The sequence below is a fragment of the Oryctolagus cuniculus genome, chromosome 7, assembly GCF_964237555.1.
Source record: "Oryctolagus cuniculus chromosome 7, mOryCun1.1, whole genome shotgun sequence".
Taxonomy (NCBI): Eukaryota; Metazoa; Chordata; class Mammalia; order Lagomorpha; family Leporidae; genus Oryctolagus; species Oryctolagus cuniculus.
Genome location: NC_091438.1, coordinates 161,223,462 through 161,243,882, shown reverse-complemented (window position 1 = coordinate 161,243,882; position 20,421 = coordinate 161,223,462). Strand labels below are relative to the sequence as shown.

Here is a 20,421-nt window from a genome sequence, read left to right as displayed (position 1 = left end):
CCTCCTCTACTCCCGCCCAGCGCTGCCCTTGCACGAGCCAGGGACCCACTCTGGTGGGACCCCAGCCCAGTGGGAGAGTGTGGCCCGGGGTGGGGGGCGGTGCCTAGAGACCCCGCACCAAGGGTGCTCCTGCAGGGCTCCAGGCTCAGTCATTTCGGGCAGGGTCCAGCCCTCGCCTGACACCGATGTCCCCAAACACGGTGTCCGCGCTCCTCTTCTATGGCAGGGGCGAAGGGGCCGGAGCTGTGTTCAGGCCGCTCCGCGCCGCAAGGCAGCAGCCACCCCGGGAGGGGGCGTCGCCTGCGGGTCACCCAGAGGACGCGGGGCGGGGAGTCGCGGCTGTGGGAGAAGCCGGGGAAGCGTCGCCCGTCCCGCCTGACCTTTAGGAGTCGGCGCCCGCGGCAGCGCTGCACGGCGCGGCGAGGCTCGGAGGGCGCTCAGCTCCGGGCCCTCGCCGGTCCCTGCCGGTCCTCCCAGCCCGGGCCCCGGCGGCTTCCCGCTCCACAGCCTCCGGACGTCCTGTCGGGTCCAGGCCGGGCAGGTAGGAGGGCGCCGGCGTCCCCGCGGAGGGCCCCTGAGCCGCGCGCCGCCGCTGCGCTCTGCGCGGAGCCCGCGGATGTCGGGCGCTATCTTCGCGCCCCTGGAGGGGCCGGGCGCCCTGGATGCCGCGAGCGGCCATCCGCTCGTGTGCCCGCTGTGCCACGCGCAGTACGAGCGCCCGTGCCTGCTGGACTGCTTCCACGACTTCTGCGCGGGCTGCCTGCGTGGCCGCACCGCCGACGGCCGCGTCGCCTGCCCGCTGTGCCAGTGAGTGCCCCAAAGCCCCAACAGGCCACTGCTTGCCCCAGGGCGCCTGGCCGAGGTTGGCTCCGCCCCGGGCAGATGCGACTCCAGGCGTGGGTAGGATGAGACTCGGATTCCAGGCAGCTACTGCTGCTGGGAGAGGCGGCACCCAGTCCCTGCAGCTCTCCCCGCCGGGGACCCATTTCACAGATCCCATCAACTATGGCCTGGAGAAAGGATCTTGGCCTAAGGCCTTCAGGGGGCAAGGGTGGGGCACCGGAGGGGTCAGGACAGTTACTGGCTGGGGGGGTGTCTCAGAAGTCTTGAGTTAACATTACTTTTGGGGTGGCCTTAAATTTGCCCCATGCAGTGAGAAGGTGTTTGGGGGGGGCTGCTGCTTTGGACACCCTACAGTGAGCCCACAGCTGCACAGGGTTGCCCAGTACTGAGCAAGGGCTTGGTCAGTGCAGGGTGAGTATCAGCCTTGGCTGCGTTATTAATAGCAGCCCCCAGGCCTGCAGTGCACCCCACCTCCTGGCACCATTATTTTTAGCTGCAGCCTGGAATGTGAAGGGCGGGGTGGGGGTGGGGGCCTCTTGGACAGGGTGCCTGGGGCTGCCTCTCCGCAGACACCAGACCGTGGTGAAGGGGCCGAGCGGGCTCCCGCCGGTGGACCGGCTGCTGCAGTTCCTGGTGGACAGCTCCGGGGATGGCGTGGAGGCCGTGCACTGTGCCAACTGTGACCTGGACTGCAGCAAGCAGGCAGGGGCGGCCGGGAGCGGGGTGGGAGCCAGGGGAGCCGGGCTGCACGGTGGGCGCCCTGGCGCATCCTCAGAGGCGAGTCTGGCAGTGGATTGTCCAAGGCCTCCCTGCGGCAGCCTGGATGCCAAACGTGGGCCCCATTATGCAGGGGGGAGACTGAAGTCCAGCTCCGTGGTGACCACTCTGTCCGGCGGAGCTCACTGCCTGCAGCTCAGAGTGGAGTTGTCCATCAGCAGTGGCAGTGCCATCCGGCTCAAAGGCCTGAGCTGACCGCTGAGGGCCCTGTGCTACCGAAGTAGCAGTGGGCAGCCGCCGCCCCAGGGGAAATGAGGACAGCATGGTGTTGGGAGGGAGCCAGAGGCCAGGCTCTGGGACGGCTGGGGAGGGCTCTGGGGGCCTCTGGCCAGAGATGGAGCCTGCAGGAGCAAAAGCGGGGCAGGTGCTGAGGAACGTGTGCCCAGCAGTACAGAGAGGAGCAGCAGGAGGCGAGGGACTGGGGGCAGGGAAAGCCCTGAGGAAGTGGCCTTGAACGCCAAGGTAAGGACGTGCTGGTCGTTCTGCCACACCCCTGCAAGGGTCACTGCCAAGGCTGTGACCCAAGCCCCCGACTCTTGACCCTGGGTCTGGGACGGGGAAAGGTCAAGCCCTCACCGCCCGCCGTTCCCCTGCCCAGCTGAGCCGTGATTCCAGATGGCCAGGGCGATGGCCAGGACGAGGCCAGGATGAGGCCAGGATGAGGCCAGGGGGAGCATCCCCATTTGGCCACTAGTGAAGCAGGTTTCCACAACACAGGACAGCTTTTGTTGTAGACAAAATGTTTGAAAGTCAGAGAGAGGGAGAGAGGAGAGAGGAGAGAGGAGAGAGAGAGAACCTTCCATCGGCAAGATCACGCCCCCAAATCCCAAATGGCCACAACAGCAAAGCTGGGCCAGGCAACTCCATCCGGGTCCTCGTGTGGGTGGCAGGAACGCCCTCTGTTGCTTCCCAGGCCATCATCAGGGAGCTGGATCCCGAGGACAGGCGGGACTCCGTCCCAAGCCCGCCATGGTGGGACGGGGCGGCCAAGGGCTTTCTCTGTGTTTGCCCCGCCTGCACCACCCCGGAGGGGCGCGGCCGTGGTCCCCGCGCTGGCCGCCGTGGGGCTGCGGTGTCTGAGCCTGCGCTCTGCCAGCAGGACGCGGAGACCGCGTGCTTCTGCAACACGTGCGGGCAGCCCCTGTGCGCGCGCTGCCGCGACGAGACGCACCGGGCGCGCATGTTCGCGCGCCACGACATCGTGGCCCTGGGCCAGCGCAGCCGCGACGTGCTCCAGAAGTGCCGTGAGCGCGGGGCCCGGCTGGGGGTGTGGCGGGGGCCGGGCGGAGCCAGAGCCCTCACCACCGTCCCCCGCCCGCCACAGCGCTGCACGCCGAGCCCTACCTCATGTTCTCCACCGACAAGAAATCGCTGCTGTGCATCCGCTGCTTCCGGGACTTGCAGGGGTCGGTGCGGGGCGGGGGGCGAGAGGGGAGGGGGCTCGAGGGCGCCCTCTACCCGCCCGGCCTCACCCGCAGCCGCCCCGCAGGGAGAGCAGAGCCCATTGCGTCGACCTGGAGTCGGCCTACGTGCAGGGCTGTGAGCGGCTGGAGCAGGCGGTGCTGGTGAGCTCCGGGTCCGCGGGGCGCGGGCGCGGGGGTGCGGGACCTCAGCCCCCCAGGCTGAGGCTGCCCCATCCCCAGGCCGTGAAAGCGCTGCAGGCGGCCACGCGGGAGGCCATCGCGCTGCTGCAGGCCATGGTGGAGGAGGTGCGGCGCAGCGCGGAGGAGGAGGCGGCCGCCATCCACGCGCTCTTCGACAGCGTGCAGGTGGGCGCTGGGACAGACGGGGAGAGGGGCGGGGCGGGGCGTCCCGCGTCCCTCCCGCAGCCGCAACAGCCGGGCAGGTGCGCTTGCGGCAGGGCGGCAGGCGTGGAGCCACCCTCTTCCTGGGAGTGAGCCTCGCCGCTGGGGGACAGGGCAGGAAGCCGGCACCCGGGAGGTGACATTTCAGGTGAAGGTGCCTGAGCTCCCGGGCATGGGATGCAGGCCTGTGGCTGCCGGCCGGGTTAGATACTCAGCCTGACCAGCACTGCCTGGGGCCCGGGCATCGGTCGTGGGACAGTGGCAGGGCTGGAACGGTGGCAGGGCTGCCCACGTGGTCAGCAGCCGCGTCTCTCCCAGGAGAAACTGGCGGAGAGGAAAGCATTGTTGCTACAGGCTGTGCAGAGGTGAGTGCTGGCGGGGCTCCCTCCCTGCAAAGCTCACAGCCCCTGCTGGGCAGGCCACGCCCACCCTGCAGAGCAAGACCCCCAGGTGTCCAGCAGCTGGGGAGGGCAGGTGGCTCAGGGCGCAGGGGGACTGCCCCGTCCCGAGGCCCCCATGGGTGGGGTGGGCAATCCTCCCCTTGGTGACCAGGCAGCCCGCCCCTCCCCAGCCAATACGAGGAGAAGGACCAGGCCTTCAAGGAGCAGCTCTCCCACTTGGCCACCCTGCTGCCCACCCTGCAGGTAAGGCGAGCTGCAGGAGCAGGGCCAGGCCCCGGCCCACAGGGCCCTCGCTCCCCTGGCCAGGCGCTGAGCAGTGTCCCCTCCCACAGATCCACCTGGTCATCTGCTCCTCCTTCCTCAGCTTGGCCAACAAGGCTGAGTTCCTGGACCTGGGTTATGTGAGTCGCCCGGGCTCCTGCGGGTCTCCCCCTTCCCACGAGGGCCCACCCCAACGGACAAGCTGCCACCTCCAGGCTGAGATCCATTCCCCTCCCCCACCCCAGCATCTGCAATCCTTTTGGGGGCCAGGGGTGTCCTAGTAAGGACCCTGAAGCCTCAAGCTCTCCGCGCCCTCCAAGGGACAGTGGGCTGCAGTCCCGCTCTCCGCCCCGTAGATGGGGGTGGGGACGGGTTTGCCCACTGGAGTCCCAGCGAAGGGCTGGAACTGCCAAGGGACACCAGGTAACACGCCAAGGACAGACTTGCTCCGGGGCCTCCTGGCCGCCACTGCCCTCTTCCTGCCCCTCCCCCATGCCACCTCCCTCACGGGTCTGCGCCCTCGGCCACAGGAGCTGATGGAGAGGCTGCAGCGTGTGGTCACGCGGCCACACCGCCTAAGGCCGGCGCAGAGCAGCAAGGTGCGCGGGCGGCCGGGTGGGCGGCCGGGTGGGCCGGGGTCGGGCCGCCCGCGGGCCAGGGAGCCGCCTCACCACCGCGTCCCGCCGCCCAGATCGCCAGCGACTACCGCGCCGAGTTCGCGCGCTGCCTGGAGCCGCTGCTGCTGCTGGGGCCGCGCAGAGCCACGGGCGCGCAGGGTGGCGCCAATACGTAAGCAGAGACGGAGGGAGCGGGCGGGCGGGCGCAGGAACCCCGACCCGGCGGGCGGGCGGGCACCCGGTGGACTGATGGTCCTGGGGAGGCCGCACCGCCCTTTCCTCCGCCGTCCCGTGCTCGCCGCGCGGGCGACCGCCAGCTGCTAGGCGAAACCGCGGGGACTGGGAACAGCCGTCGGGGACGCCGAGCGCTCGGTCAGGGTAGGAGGGGGACTCGGGCTGCCCCACCCATGGCCGCAGCCGCCCCACCCCCCAGTCTGGGATGCCTAAGGCTGGGCCCGATGCTGCCGCCGAAGTAGCTGAAGCCGCCGGGAATCTGACTCCCAGAGTCTGGAGAAAGGCTGAAGCCAGCAAGTGGGGCCAGCCCCGGCGGCACCCCGATGTACTTGCCCTTGGCGGCAAACTGGAGACTGCAGGGGGTTTAAGACACAGCCACCTGGCTGTCCTTGTGTGTGGCCTCCCGTCTGGCTCTCAGAGCTCCACGTGGTTCTGCCCCAGAGCTGGGTTGAGGGGGCGGCCCTGGGAGGCTGGAGGAAGGGGAAGACCCTCCCAATCCCTCCGACCCCCACCCCTTGCCGCAGCCACACTGGCTGTCTCTCCAGGCTGGCAGGGGGCTCAGGCCCCAAGGTGCTCATGGGACCCAGCTGCCCCTCCCCCGTGAGAAAGGTGTCCCGGTCACCAGTCCAAAAGCCCACGCTGCCCCGGTCCATAAGCACCAAGGTGCTGCTGGCTGACGGCGAGGACTCGCCCTTCGCGGAGCACTGCCGCCACTACGAGGACTCCTACCGGGTGAGGGCGCGGGCACCTGCGGGCGGGAGAGGCCCACTCCTGCATCCGCCCCAGAGCCCCTGCAGTAACCGCACGGCCCTGGGCGGCCCCTGGGCGCAGGGTCTGCAGGCGGAGGTGCAGAACCTGAAGGACCAGGTACAGGAGTTGCACCGCGACCTCACCAAGCACCACTCGCTCATCAGAGCTGAGATTATGGCCGACATCCTGCACAGGTCCCTGCAGCTGGACGCGCAGATCGACTCGGAGTACGCCTCCGTGGAGGGCATGAGAGCGGTCTTCCAGGAGGTAGCCATTCCCAGGGGACCAGGGGACGGGAAGGGGCAGGCCGCCAGACCCACGTGGACCTGCCTGGGGCTGCCGTGTGGCTCTCGGACAGAAACCCCGACTTTCTCTTTCAGATCTGGGAGGAATCCTACCAGCGGCTGGCCGGCGAGCAGGAGATCTATGAAGGTCCCAGCAGAGCTAACCCACATGCCGGTCACTAACCCGACACAAACCTGCACCCCCGCCCCTTAGCACTGGGCACAGCCTCACAGTGGCTAACCGGCCCCAAGGATGCAGCGCGGTCAGGATCCCGGGAGCAGAACGCCCTCACCCAGGGGCAGGCGGTCACGGGCACAGCGAGATCTTCCCGCAGTGTGGGCCCGAGGGCAAGGACGGAGGCCAGCAAGGCCCAACCTTGTGGCCTCGGCCCCCACAGCGCAGCTGCGTGACCTCTTCCAGCTGAAGCAGGAGAACGCCCACCTGACCACCATCACCAAGCACATCACGCCCTACGTCCGCTCCATCGCCAAGGTGAAGGAGCGGCTGGAGCCCAGGTGAGGGGGTCCCGGGGCCACTGCACCCCTTGGCACGCGTGTGGCCAGCCACGAGGGGACAGTCAGGGCGTCTGGAGGGGCGGTGGGGGCTGGGCACCTGCAGGCGGGCTCTGCTTCCGGCCTGCCTCTGGATCTCAGTGGTAGCTCCAAGGCAGTTTATCTTCTCCATTTTTAAAGACTAACTAGTTCAGAAGACATTTTTTTTTTTTTTTGACAGGCAGAGTGGACAGTGAGAGAGAGAGACAGAGAGAAAGGTCTTCCTTTTGCCGTTGGTTCACCCTCCAATGGCCGCCGCGGCCGGCGCGCTGCGGCCGGCGCACCGCGCTGATCCGATGGCAGGAGCCAGGAGCCAGGTGCTTCTCCTGGTCTCCCATGGGGTACAGGGCCCAAGCACTTGGGCCATCCTCCACTGCACTCCCTGGCCACAGCAGAGGGCTGGCCTGGAAGAGGGGCAACCGGGACAGAATCTGGCGCCCTGACCGGGACTAGAACCCGGTGTGCCGGCGCCGCTAGGCGGAGGATTAGCCTAGTGAGCCACGGCGCCGGCCTCAGAAGACATTTTAAAAAATCTGTATCTTATTTATTTGAAAGGCAGGGAGGGAGCGAGCACTCCCATCCCAAATCCACTGGCCTGCTCCCCAAGGGTCACGAATGCTGGGGCTGGGCCAGGCCAAAGACAGGCGCCGTGCACTCCACCCAGGTCTCCCAGGTGGCTGGTAGGGACCCTACTGCCTGAGCCAGCGCCTGCCTCCTCCCAGGTGCCCATTAGCAGAAAGATAGAATTAGCACAGAGCTGGGACTCTGATACGGGCTCTGGTCTTCCCCGCCGGCATCGTCACCACGGCACCACGGCACCACACTTCTGCTCCTGGAAGGCAGCCGGGGGGCCCTCAGCTGGCCCCGGCAGCGGGACATGGAGGCGGGAGCAGCACGTGGCCATCGGCGCGTGTGTGGTCAAGACACGCCTGGGCTGGACCGGGCCCTCTCAGCGGCAGAGTCAGGAGCAACAGGAGTCGAGTGGCGGAGGGACGGCAGCGTCGCCCGTCTGGGTGGTGCCCGTCCCCCAGTGGTGTGAGGAAGGGATGTGTCTGGGGCCGCACTGGTGTGCAAACTCCCTCGTCCTCCACCGAGAGCTCCCCTGGGGCCGACTCCCCATCGCAGGGCATCGCCACTGCTTGCGAGCTTCCCAGGCTGCTGGTGACGGGGCTGGTCCTCGTCTCGGCACCTTCCTGCTCCCGGTGGAAGCCGGTGGATTCTGTTTGCTCTCAGAGCTCTGAAATCTCACACCACGAGGATGCCGTCCGTCCACCAGGTTGGATGCTGGTGGTGGTGGGTCCTATCAACACGCAAGTCAGCGTCTTTCGGTTCACTTTTTTGGGTCCCCATCCTCCCGGGCTGGCCGCCCAACTTATCTTCTGTTCTGCTTTGCTTCTCTTTCCTGGAGGTCACCTCTTTATCCTCCGGCATTCCTGTGGCTCTGTTCCTTTCTGCTACCTTGTGTTCCACTTCCAAGCACTTTTTTTGGTGTCCTGTTCTTTCTTACAACATCCTGTTGGGTTATGGACACACTGAGAAGGGTCCTGTTGTGTTTTTTTATTTTTGGAAGTTTTTTTTTCCCCCAAGACTTACTCATTTAAATGCAGAGTTAGAGAGAGAGAGAGAGAGGGAGAGACAGAGCTACCATCTGCTGGTTCACTCTCCAGATGGCCGCAACGGCCAGGACTGGGCAAGACTGAAGCCAGGAGCCAGGAGCTTCCTCTGGGTCTCCCATGTGGCTGCAGGGGCCGAAGGACTTGGGCCATCCTTTGCTGCTTTCCCGGGCACATCAGCAGGGAGCTGGATCGGAAGTGGAGCAGCCGGGACTCCTACTGGCGCCCACACGGGATGCCGGTGCCACAGGTGGTGGCTTAACCGCACCTCAGTGCCAGCCCCTCTCCTGGAAGCTTTCTCCCTGAAGCATTTCCTCTGTGTGCTCAGGTTTCTTCCACAGTGGCTGCATCGAGGTAATCCTTGACCAGATGGTTTGCACATAGTGGCCAGGAGCTGGAAGGCCCCGGTGGGTTCTAGATCCTTCTCGAGCTTCCTGCGTGGAAAGCCTCTGTTTGGATTATTTGTGAGCCGTCCTCAACTGCGTGGCTCTCAGAACTAACCCTTCAACCTTCTGCCACGGTGGGCAGCAGGCAGCGACTCAGAGACAGGGATCTTTTTTTTTTTTTTTTCATTTCATTTGAAAAACAGAGAATGTCAGAGATGGAGAGACAGAGAGATCTCTCATCCGCTCGTTTACTCCAGAAATGTCCATAACAGCCACAGCTGGGACAGGCTGAAGCAGAGAACCAGGACTCCATCCAGGTCTCCCGTATGGGTGGCAGGGACACAGCGCTTGGCCGTCTGCTGCTGCTTTCCTAGGCCGTCAGCAGGGAGCTGGATTGGGAGCAGCGCAGCTGGGACTCGTATGGGATGCTGGCATCGTAGGCAGCTGGTCCCTCCTCCTTGCTCTAGTCCCTTTGCTAGCGTTGCGAGTCTGGGGAAGAGGAAAGTGAGAGGGCACATGGGGCTGGCGCTGCAGCGCAGCAGGTGAAGCCGCATCCCGTGTGGGCACCGGTTTGAGTCCCGGCTGCTCCACTTCTGATCCAGCTTTTTACTAATGCTCCTGGGAGAGCAGTGGAAGATGACTGGAGTATTTGGGTCCCTGCACCCACGTGGAAGAACAAGAGACTCCTGGCTGTGGCTTCGGATTGGTCCAGCTCTGGCTGTTGTGGCCATTTTCCTTTTTTTTTTTTTTTTAAAGATTTATTTATCGGGCTGCCGTTGTGGCGCAGTGGGTTAATGCCCTGGCCTGAAGCGCTGACATCCCATATGGGCACCGGTTCGAGACCTGGCTGCTCCACTTCAGATCCAGCTCCCTGGTGATGGTCTGGGAAAGCAGTAGAGGATGGCCCAAGTCCTTGGGCCCCTGCACCTGCGTGGGAGACCCGGAGGAAGCTCCTGACTCCTGGCTTCAGATCGGCACAGCTCCAGCCATTGCGGCCAATTGGGGAGTGGACCATTGGATGGAAGACCTCTCTCTCTCTGCCTCTCCTCTCTCTGTGTAACTCTGGCTTTAAAAAGATTTATTTACTTGAGAGGCAGAGTTACAGAGGGAGAGAAGGGGGGGAATCTTTCATCGACTGGTTCACTCCCCAGATGGCCACAACAGCTGGAGCTGGGAGCCAGGAGCTCCCTCCAAGTCTCTGACGTGGGTGCAGGGGCCAAGGATTTGGGCCATCTTCCACTGCTTCCCCAGACCATCACCAGGGAGCTGGATCTGAAGTGGAGCAGCCGGGACTCGAACCAGCTCCCACTCAGGACACCAGCACTGCAGGCAGATGCTTAACCTACTACCCCACAACACCAGCCCCTGTTGTGGCCATTTGAGAAGTGAACTGTGGATGGAAGGTCTCTCTCTGTTAACTCCGCCTTTCCAATAAATAAGTAAATCTTGAAAATAGCACACACGTGTGCCTGTGTGCACAGCTGCCCTGGCCCAGTTCCTCTTTAGTGACTTCACAAGCATTACACTGAGGTTCAACACAGCACACTGCACACACTAAAATTAAGCCCCCACCTGCCCTGGACTGGCTGCTGTATCTCAAAATCGTCGATACCAGACGCTGTGTGAGTCCACGCTCAGCCACATGCGGAACTAGCTTCTGGGGCCAGCAGTTGCCGGCGGCCATGCTGGGCCTTGGTGGGGAGCCCTGTGCTGGGTGCCGGGTGCTGACCACGCAGCGGCCACAGGAGTCGGGCGTGATGCAGGCTTGCAGTGTGAATGCGCCTGTGGCCACTACACTCCTGTTTCCACCCCTTCCTGCCCACAGGGCAAGGGGACCCGGCAGGCAGGGCCACTCTGCAGGGTCGGCTTCAGCGAGCAGAAAAGGAGCTCAGGGTGGGGCTGAATGCCCGGTCAGGGGGTGGGGAGGGAGGACGTCTCTGCTCCTCTCCGGGTGTCGGCTGTGGCTGCCTCAGCCAGGCTTCGGACCCCACCCACCTGCTCTGGTTTGGCCACAGCAACCTCCTTGCTCAGCCTCCTCGTGTCCACCTCTTCTCCCACGTGTTCTCATTTCTGAGGCCCCCTCCTCCACCCACAGCCCTGCCCCACCGCCCTCTGCAAACCATGCGACCTCAGCAAATATTCAAGAACCAAAAGCATGACTGTCTCCACGTGGGAGACCCGGAGCAAGCTCCTCCTGGCTCTGGTCCGGCCCCGCCCCAGCCGTGGTGGCCATCTGGGGTGTGAACCAGCAGATGATACACGTGCTCTCTTTCAAATAGGAAGGGAGGAAGGAGAGTGAGTGGGGCCGTGCTGTGGCGTAGTGGTTAAAGCCCCAGGCTGCAGTGTCGCATCCCATATGAGCGCCAGTTCGAGTCCCGGCTGTTCCACTTCCATTCGCTCTCTGCTATGGTCTGGGAAAGCAGTGGAAGGTGAACCAGGTCCTTGGGCCCCTGCACCCACGTGGGAGACCCAGAGGAAGCTCCTGGCTCCTGGCTCTGGATCAGCATAGCTCTGGCTGTTGTGGCCATTTGGGGACTGAACCAGCAGATGGATGAACTCCCTCTGCCTCTCTATAAATCTTTCAAATAAATAAATACATCTTTTAAAAAAAGAAAAGTGCATGCTGGGCAGGCCTTAGTGTCCGCCTCTGTGCGGCTCTCGCAGGCCGGGTCCGTGGCCTCCGACTGCCAGCAACCCACACTTTCTCGCCCAGGTTTCAGGCATCAGCAGATGACGAGTCAGAAAATCCACAAACTGCGTACGACGCCAGCAGGAACGGGGAGACGCCAGCCAGGTAAAGTCTCTCCAACCTCAGGGCAGGCAAGCGTCGGATTCCAGAAACCAGTAACCCATCAGGCTTCCCTCATCCGAGACGCCTGGGGCCAGGTTTGGGGCTGGGAACTTTTTTCAGGTTTTGGCGTATCTGCATGTTTACAACATGGTTATCACGCCATGGGACCCAAGTCCGAACACGAAATTCCCGTGTCTTGCACACACCTTGTGCACACGGAGCCTGAAGGCGATTTTATGCGGTATTTCTAGCTTGTTTACGTTCTGACTGTGCCCTGTCCCAGGAGGCCAGGTGCGGCATCTTCCACTTGTGGCACCACGTCAGTGCTGCGCTGGGTTTGGATTTCTGGGTCAGGGACGCCCAGCCTCTCTGAGGACAAAGCAAGCTCAGGGATCCCGTTTCTCCCTGGGTCCCAGCCTGCTGCTGCCCGGCTCCGTGGCCTCGGCTGAGCCTCCGTTCGTGAACTAGATCAGAAGGGCTCTCGACTGAAGACGAGCGCCGTGCCCGAGGGCCTTCAGACCCCAGGTGCGATCGGACAGACGGCACCGGCTCGGGATTATGAAGCGGCGGCTGCTGCCTGAACTCACTCCCTCTGTGGGGGGCTGCGTCTCCATCACGTCCCTCCATTCTTCCCGCAAGAAAAAGTGGCTGAGGCCCAGTTCTTGGGCGTGCGCTGCTGTCCACCGGAGCCAGGGGCTCCCAAACACTTGCCAGGGGAAGGGGGGGGAACAGCTGTGTCACCGTCACAGGCTCATCTTTCAGCATTTCACCCTGTTAGCCTGGCGGCAGCACGGCAGGGGACGGAGCAGAGCCCAGCCCCGCCCTCCCCTCCACCTGCTTCAGCGGGGCCTCCGTTCTGAGCTCAGCCACCAGAGCAGCCACACCACCACAGACCCCCGCGGCAGCCTCCCTACAAACCCGGTCCGGGTGTGAGCTTGGACTTGGCTGGTCAGGTACCGCAGGGGCCTTGCGTTCCCCACCTCGCAGCTTCCCGCCACACAGCCACACCGTGGTTCCCAGCCCGTCAGGGACGGGTTTGTTTCTTTATTAAGGATCGGAAAGAATGAGCAGTTATCTGTGAAAGAAAAGCCAATTCAAAAAACCCAATAAGCGTGTCTGCGTGTGGAGGAGGACAGTCGCTCCCTGAAGGTGCTGGGCTGCCTGCCCCGGGGGCTCCCAAACCCAGCGCTGCACAGCGAGGCCACTGAGCTTCCCACTTGCCCAACTGCTGAGAGCAAACCACAGCCGGATAGACGTAGGGACTGCCTGAGCCCACCACGGGAGCCCGCGGCCGAGGGCCCAGGCCCGGTGGGCCCAGGGCTGCCTCCCCAAGATTGGTAAATGATTGGAAGGGATGAACAAAGTGCACTTTTGGGGCTGGAGAGCAGCTAGCAGTTCACGCCAAGGAAGGGGCGCGGGTCTGCTGCCTTTGGCCCCCTGCCCCGCCGAGGCTCCCTCCACGACGGCACTGGCGGTGGCCTGCGGATCCTCGCGGAGGGTTTCCTCTTATGCTGCTCCCAAGTGGCTTTGTTCTGTTACCCCCTGAAGAATCTGCACTCCAACCTGCAGGGGGAGAAGCCTCTGGAGTTTCTTCATGTAAGATCGGCCACGCGGCCCCGACAGCCAACGCCGGAAGAGCCTCGGCTCCACCCAGCTGTGGGCCCGTTTGGTGCACGCTCTTGGCACCAGATGACGTCCAGACTGTGCCAAATCCCACCCACAAGCAGCTCCCCCGTCTTCCTTAAGGAACTGCCGAGCTGGCCCGGGGCCGCAGAGGGTGGGAGCGCCCTCCCGCTACCTGTACTGCTGGATTCCCGCTTTACGGCACAGCCGGCCCCAACATCCAGGCCCCCGCGCTGTGAGGCCGCCTCCCACTGGGAAACCCCAACCCTGCCTCCCAGTGTCCCAGCCAGGGCCATCATCAAGACAAGCACACGGCCACTGAAGGGAACCAAGCACAGGCCCCATCTTAGACCAGTGCCAGCTGGGCTGGCTCCCACGCCCAGCCACACCTGCAGCGCGCGGTCCCAGCCAGCGGAGCGTGCCAGGCGTGCTGTGAACAGACCTGGCTCCAGCTCCCAGACAGTGAGGGTGCGTCGGCACCCCGCCAGGGCCAGAGGCCCCTGCATGGCCTTAAGGGGCCGTGGCTGGGCGTGCGCACTTCTCAAACTCCAAGCGTCACACCAGAATCAGTGAACCCGTGAACCTCTTTGGTATAAACCATGAAGAAATTAAGCCAGGAAATCTAGAAATAAGTGGTATTTCCAAGTTGGTAAAATGCGCTCTCGAACACACAGCTTAGGTATCTGGCACAGGTAACTCACACAGTGCAGACGTCACTGATGTCACCAATCCCCTCTGAGTACTAAAACCACCTGACGTTGTCCGCCCGGTCCTCACAACACCCTGTGAGGTAGGTGGTGCCGACCCCACTCCACAGATGGGGTCTGAGCAGGGAGAGCGTGGCGGCCCCTCACTAGCCGTGTGGCACGTGGCCAGGCAGCACTCGGGAGGACCTCCCGGGGGGACCAGGCTCCTGTCCAGTCCAGAAAGAACCAGATGAAGCCGACCACCCGCCCCGCCCCGCCCGCGGCACCGAGGGGACCCCAGCTGCCGCCATCATCGGCTCTGTGGGCCGAAGCCGTCAGTCAGTTGCTTCAGTCTGCAGCTGTGCAGGCTCCGCCCCCTTTGGAAAAGACAGTCTGAAATGGTGTTAAGGACGATGAGATTCTGAGACAGAATGTCGAAAATAGTTAACTGATTTTACACCGAGACACAAAATATGTGAGTTACGGTTGAGAATAAAACCTGAAATAAAAAATGGAGAGCAGTATCTCGCAGCATTTCCCAGCGTCCCGCATAGAGCAGGCATTCGGCAAGCTCTCCCTGCGTACAGGAAAAGGCGACACAGCTTCCATCCACCGTCCCCAACAGGACAGCAGGCGCTGTGGCCGCACACCACACCTGGCGCCTGGGCTTAGGGCTGCCAGATAAACGCCGGAGCTGGGACCGCCGGGAGCCCCCTGAATTCGCACTGCTATTCACAGAAGAGAGATAGATAAATGTGATTAAATACGTGGAGAGCAGAAGCGCCCGATGCGGGAGTTTCAACCCGTCTGGACGCTCAGGCGCGGAAGGACAGGAGGAGAGGTTAAAGCTGTGCTGTGTGTGGTTACGGGGAAGGCAGTAAATGCACGCTCCGGGAGAGCCCGCCTCCCCGGGGTCCTGGCTGTCACTCAGCCGCCCGGCCCCGGCGCGGGGCTCGGACCTCACGGGCCACACCGGAGGGCGCTGCCGAACACTGCCGAGATCGGCGCGGGACGGGCTGCTCGCTGGGTCGTTTGGTCCTGAGGCTGCTGACCTTCTGGTCTCGAGGGGTGTTCCAGAAGAGTAACTGGTGGCATATAAAACGAGTAAGAAAATCCGGCCCACGCAGCCGGCCCCTCGGTCCTGAGCCCGCAGTCATAGCTCCACCTTCACCCCCTGTATGAAGGGCAGCCCCGTGGGCACCCTCCTCTTATACTCCAGGTACTCCTCGCCGAAAAAGTGGATCAGGGAGATCTCCTCTTCCTCCGTTCGGTCGCGGAAGAAGCGCCACACGGTCAGGGCGTAGACGACGCCACAGATGGGGTTGCACAACATCACCTGCGGGAGACACGAGCCGTGAGGCTGGAAACCCCACGAGGGGCTTCGGGAGCGCAGCTTCGCCCACCGCACTCAACTCCCCCCGTGGGCACAGGCGTCCAGCAGATGGCTCTGCTGCCCAACTCCGGCAGCAGCCCGAGGCCACGTCCTGTGTCCACGTGGTCTGCCTCCCGCCGTTACTCTCAGGGGCTCCCACTTTCTTTTCTTTATTGAAAGATTTATTAATTTATTGGAAAAGCAGAGCTGCAGAGAGATCTTCCATCTGCTGGTTCACTCCCTAAATGGCCAAGGCTGGGCCAGACCTGGCTGAAGCCAGGAGCTAAGAAGTCCATCTGGGTCTCCCACGCAGGTGCAGGGCCCAAGCACGGGGGCCGTCCTCTGCTGCTTCCCCAGGAGCATTAGTGGGGAGCTGGATCAGAAGTGGAGCAGCCAGGACTTGACCCAGTGCTCACACAGGATGCCGGCGTCGCAAGGGGCCGGCCCTGTAACCTGCTGTGTGCTCCAACGCAGGCCCCAGGCCTCCCATTGTCAAGAACCATGAGCCACAAAGAGCCCTTCAAGGCCCGGCACGCTCAGCTCCCAGAAGCGTCCTGTGCAACTCACAGCAAACTCCCAACCACTGCTGGCTTCCTGGCCCCGTCCCCTAAGGACGCACGTCTGCTCCAAGAGGAGACTCCCACCACGAGAGCCAGGCACACAGCCTGTCTCCCCGGCAACGTGCCACACCGTTCACGACCTGCAGCCGGTCAGCCTCACGGCCGAGTCTGAAGGCGGCACTGCTGACCGCACACCACTCTAGGGAGGGCAGGCGGTGGGCAGAGGCAGGACTGGCCCAGGGTGACCTCGGAGCCTGCGCAGGTTCTAGGCATCCCCTGTGCAGCCACCACTGAGCTGGGCAATCTGCTCAGCGCGTCAGGAGCAGCGCCGTGAACGGTTAGAGCTGGGGGAGCCGGAGTGCAGCGCCGTGGGTTCCGCCGCCGCCTGCAGCGCCAGCATCCCGTACGAGCACTGGTTTCAGTCCCAGCTGCTGTTTCTGATCCAGTTCCCGCTAACGTGCCTGGGAAAGCAGCCGAAGATGACCCAAGTGCTTGGTTCCTACAGCCACGTGAGACTCGGATGAAGCTCTGTCTTCAGCCTACTGCAGCCCCAGCCATTGTCCACTTGGGGAGTGAACCGGCAATGATGTCTCTTTTTTTTTTTTAAGATTTTATTTACTTGAGAGGTAGAGTTACAGACAGTGAGAGGGAGAGACACAGAGAACAATCTTCCATCCACTGGTTCACTCCCCAAATGGCGGCAGCAGCCAGAGCCAGGGAGATACGAAGCCAAGAGCCAGGTGCTTCTTCAGGTCTCCCACGTGGGTGCAGGGGCCCAAGCGCCTGGGCCATCTTCTACTGCTTTCCCAGGCCACAGCAGAGAGCTGGATCGGAAGTGGAGCAGCCGGGACTAGAACCGGTGCCCATACAGGATGCCGGCACTGCAGGCGGAGGATTAACCTACTGCAATACAGCGCTGGCCCTTCTCCCTCTAACCCTGCCTTTCAAATAAATACGGGGCTGGTGCTGTGGCACAGTGTGTAAAGCCGCCACCTGCAGTGTCGGCATCCCACGTGGGCGCTGGCTCATGCCCTGACTGCTCCACTTCTGATCCAGCTTCCTGATAATGCACTTGGGAAAGCAAGTGCTTGGGCCCCGCACCAACACGGGAGACCCAGAGAAAGCTCCTGGCTTCGGACTGGCTCAGCTCCAGCCACTGCAGCCACTCGGGGAGTGAACCAGAGGATGGAAGACCTCTCTGCTACTTTACCTTTCAAATAAACAAACAAACAAAATACATCTTTAAAAAAATAAAAACAGTGTTTTATATCCAGTAAGGGGGAAGCACTGTTCCAGGACGCACAGTGCGCTGGCCCAGGGTGAAAGCAAGCTTGGTCAGAGGCATGAACACTCTCTCATCCCAGTGCGCTTCGGGGAGCAGGAAGCAAGTTACACATTCATCCCCGTTCTGTCTGGACTGCTAATGGGGGCACCTCACAGGTTTCACAGACAGGAATTGTAAAAGAAGGGCCGTGTGGCTGTCTGCCTCTCCTGTGCCCCCACCCCGCCCCCAGGACTCAGGGACCCCGCGTGGGCAGTGGGATGCCTCGGGGCCCGGAGTGGGTCTTCCAAGTTCCAAGCCACGCCGTGCCGGGAGCAGGAGCGCATCGAGAGCCGGCTGTCGAGAAATGAAGGCCTGCCTGGCCTGGCGCGCGGCAAACCCCGTGGCTCTGGTGACCGACCACGCGCCCTTGGCCTAATTAGCACCTGTGCCACCGAGCGGCAGCTCGAGCTGGCTCCCCAGAGCCCCGCCTCCCCTCAGCCCTCCGGATCTGAGTTACAGAGACAGGGAAGGGGCACAGAGCACAGCCTTTCACCCTGACCTACAGAACGAGCTGACTTCATGCAGCCGCGACAGACTGAGAGGACGGCAGCGTCGCTCCTGCTGCGGTACCTGGGTCCCGATGCTCCAGTAGAACCACCCGACGTAGGAGGGGTGCCGGAACCAGGCGTACACCCCGCTCGTCACCAGAGTGTGCGTGTCCGACTTTTCATTCTGCACCACGTGGTTGAAGTTGGAACCGGCGGTGAACATGGCCGCTTTCCTCAGGCATTCTCCGAAGACCACCATCAGCAGCCCCGTGGCGCTGACCCAGGTGATCTGCTTCAGCTCTGCAGGACGGGGCAGCGGGGCAGACGGCAGGCATGAGGACGCCGCCCGAGACACGCAGGTCGGAGAGCGCCGGCCAAAGCCGAGCAAGAAAACACTCCCGCCGGCACCGCGGCTCACTAGGCTAATCCTCCGCGTAGCGGCACCGGCACACCCGGTTCTAGTCCCAGTCAGGGCACCGGATTCTGTCCCGGTTGCCCCTCTTCCAGGCCAGCTCTCTGCTGTGGCCAGGGAGTGCAGTGGAGGATGGCCCAGGTGCTTGGGCCCTGCACCCCATGGGAGACCAGGAGAAGCACCTGGCTCCTGCCATCGGATCAGCACGGTGCGCCGGCCGCAATGCGCCGGCCGTGGCGGCCATTGGAGGGTGAACCAACGGCAAAGGAAGACCTTTGTCTCTCTCACTGTCCACTCTGCCTGTCAAAAAAAAACAAACAAAAAAAAAAAACAAAAAAAAAACACTCCCGAAGTCCTGCTGTTCACCGCCACTTAGCAGGGCACACAGCCCATGGGGCAGGGGTCCTTCGCTTGGGGGCCACACGCTGGAGCTCAGCTGGGGGAGCAGACGGGCCCGGGTGTCCGGCCCGTCCCCCGGAGCAACATGCACCGCACGGCACTGGCTGGGGGAAGTTCAGTCTCAGGGTGGGCTGCGCAGGCAGAGGGGCTTTGGTAATAAAACCCTCAGGAGACTCTCGCCGCCCTTGTGTGTGAAGCCGGGAGAAGCCGGGCACACGTGCGGGGTGTCCAGCGAAAGGTCAGCTCGTCCTCCCTTCAAAGCCCAGACCCGGCTCGTCCTTTATAAACGGCTTAGCGGGGACAGAGGCTGGCAGATTAGACCTGAAAGGTGACCCGATGTCACCGTCCCGCCCCACCCCCACCCGCGGCCTCCCTCCTCCGCCCCGGAGGAAGCAGGGTGCGCGCACCTGGCCAGAAGATATTTTCCAGGGTGAACTCGATCCAGGAGGAGAGCGCGGCCACCGTGTACTCCAGGCTGTGGTTCAGGAGAAAGGAGTCCAGGGACAGGCTCTTGGGGTTGTTGACAGCGGTCACTAAGTACTCCGAGTAGTGGAACAGCGACAGGGAACACACGTACCTAGCGACACGGAAGAGTTCAAGAGAGAGAGAACAGAAAGAGTAAATGGGACCAGAACCTGCGGTCAGCAGGAGCTCGGGCGGCCCCAGTTCCAGCGGGGTTCCGGGTCCCCGGCCTCTCTGTGGACAGCAGCCGTCCACGCGCAGCCTGCCCTGGGGTTCGCAGCGAGCGGGGTCTTCAGGGGCTGTGTTGGACCGTCCCAGGCAAGAGAGACGTCCCGAGTCAGGGAGCCCTGAGCAGCTTTAAAATAACCACTCCCAGCACAAGCGAGAGAGGGAACCGCCAACCTAACCAGGAGTCTGGCACACGAGACCCGACAAACCCAAAACCGCTCCAGCAAGGAGGGGCGTCTCTGCACCCCGAGACCGTGAACCCACGGCTCAAACCCGGGTCAGACTGGGGGGCTCCGGGGACGCGCCAGCCGGACCCAACAGCCGCCGGCGACGGGAGAGGCTGGGAAGCTGCGGCCCAGCGGCGTCCGGGCACACAGGGCCCGCGTCCCCTAGCGGGCAGGGGTGGGTGAGGGCGCCCTGGGGGACGGCCGCTGCCAGCCAGCACTCTTTCTGTCCGCCACTGACCCCTCCTCGGCCCCGGCCACCCCCAGCTGCAAACCGGTACTTGGCAGAGTACTCCTTACCAGCCAAAGTGATTCCAGGAGGACTGGCTGAAACTCAGCAGCACGCCGCAGCCGAACACAAAGCCGAGGAAGCAAGCCCGGATGGCTATCTGAAAGGCAGCCGAGGCAGCGGTCACCGGCGGGCTTGGCGCCCTCCCGGGGGGCCGGCCCGCGGAGCCCACCCGCGCCGAGGCCCCCGCATCCCTGAGCGGCGCGGCCTGGGGCGGGTGCCTGCACCTCCCCGAGCCCGGGCTGCCCCGTCCGCCCGGCTCCCGGGGCCGAGGCGAGGCTCCCCGCAAGGCGAAGAGCCGCCATCCACCCGCACCCCGCGCCCCGTGCGTGCGCCGGAGCCCGCCCGGGACTCGCAGCCGCGGGGCCGCGCCCTCGGGACGCCCGGCAGGTGAGCGTCCGCACCTGAAGTTACATAAAAGCCGGCGGCGCGCGCCTCCGCCGCAGCTGCGGACCGCACCAACCGCAACTGCACACGCACGCCGCGGGGGAGGCGGGGCCCCGGTGAGGAAGGGCCCGCGCCCCGGCCCCGGCCCCGGCCCGCACCTGGTAGCGCGGCGGCCGGTAGAGCAGCAGCAGCAGCGCGTTGAGCCCGGCCACGTAGAGCGCCAGCCCGGTGCGGCCCTGCAGGCCGGCGCGCGTGAGCAGCGGCAGCGCGAGCACCGAGGCGCCCAGCAGGAAGGTGGCGAGGCTGAGGCGCGCCTCGGAGCCCGGCGGAGCCCGCGCCGCGCAGCCCGCCATGGCGCAGCGCGGCGGACGAGCGGGCGGCGGACGGCGGCCGCGCCGGCTTGTAGCCCGGGCAAACCTGCCGGCCGCGCCTGCGCACTGCGCCGCCGACGCCGGCTGAGGAAGGGCAGCCGCCCAGAGCCGCGCGCCGCCCGCGAGTTCTCGCGAGAACTCCGCCCCGGGCGCCGCGGGCCCGAAGTTGGCGGGAACGCCCCGCCCCTGGGAGCCGCCCGGCCGGGGCCGGGACGCGGGGGTTCTGCCCCCAGACACACTTTGCGGCTGCAGACGACCGCACCCTCGGCCGGCCCCGCGTCG

General features: G+C 64.0%; 2 protein-coding genes across 7 annotated transcripts; one reads left to right on the top strand and one right to left on the bottom strand.

Moving 5' to 3' along the window:
• Positions 1–17: 17 nt before the first annotated feature.
• RNF207 (ring finger protein 207) lies at positions 18–14,139 on the top strand. 5 transcript variants are annotated; one of them, XM_051856098.2, is made up of 17 exons: positions 18–807; positions 1,413–1,545; positions 2,720–2,864; positions 2,945–3,026; positions 3,110–3,185; positions 3,264–3,389; positions 3,744–3,790; positions 3,997–4,069; positions 4,159–4,227; positions 4,618–4,686; positions 4,779–4,876; positions 5,463–5,670; positions 5,770–5,955; positions 6,069–6,120; positions 6,371–6,488; positions 11,237–11,317; positions 11,731–14,139. In XM_051856098.2, exons 1-17 carry the CDS (start codon positions 617–619, stop codon positions 11,780–11,782), a joined length of 1,806 nt encoding a protein of 601 aa, XP_051712058.2. In that variant the 5' UTR covers positions 18–616; the 3' UTR covers positions 11,783–14,139.
• ICMT (isoprenylcysteine carboxyl methyltransferase) lies at positions 13,559–20,214 on the bottom strand. 2 transcript variants are annotated; one of them, XM_070079375.1, is made up of 5 exons: positions 19,927–20,214; positions 19,393–19,481; positions 18,586–18,755; positions 17,383–17,667; positions 13,559–14,959 (listed from the first exon to the last, which is right to left on the bottom strand). In XM_070079375.1, the coding sequence occupies exons 1-5, from the start codon at positions 20,119–20,121 to the stop codon at positions 14,832–14,834; spliced, it is 867 nt and encodes a 288-aa protein (XP_069935476.1). In that variant the 5' UTR covers positions 20,122–20,214; the 3' UTR covers positions 13,559–14,831. The 2 variants fall into 2 exon arrangements, with proteins under 2 accessions (XP_069935476.1, XP_051712872.1); XM_051856912.2 differs by having other exon boundaries at positions 17,450–17,667; positions 19,927–20,210.
• Between the last annotated feature and the right edge of the window lie 207 nt (positions 20,215–20,421).

Coding starts and splice junctions, on each gene's coding strand:
- RNF207 (XM_070076711.1), top strand. CDS start 2,360: ATGTTTGAAAGTCAGAGAGAGGGAGAGAGGAGAGAGGAGAGAGGAGAG. Junction 4,228..4,617: donor AGTTCCTGGACCTGGGTTAT/GTGAGTCGCCCG, acceptor CCTCGGCCACAG/GAGCTGATGGAGAGGCTGCA. Junction 6,489..11,236: donor AAGGAGCGGCTGGAGCCCAG/GTGAGGGGGTCC, acceptor TTTCTCGCCCAG/GTTTCAGGCATCAGCAGATG.
- ICMT (XM_070079375.1), bottom strand. CDS start 20,121: ATGGCGGGCTGCGCGGCGCGGGCTCCGCCGGGCTCCGAGGCGCGCCTC. Junction 19,482..19,926: donor ACCGGCCGCCGCGCTACCAG/GTGCGGGCCGGG, acceptor GCTGCCTTTCAG/ATAGCCATCCGGGCTTGCTT. Junction 18,756..19,392: donor TCCTGGAATCACTTTGGCTG/GTAAGGAGTACT, acceptor CCGTGTCGCTAG/GTACGTGTGTTCCCTGTCGC.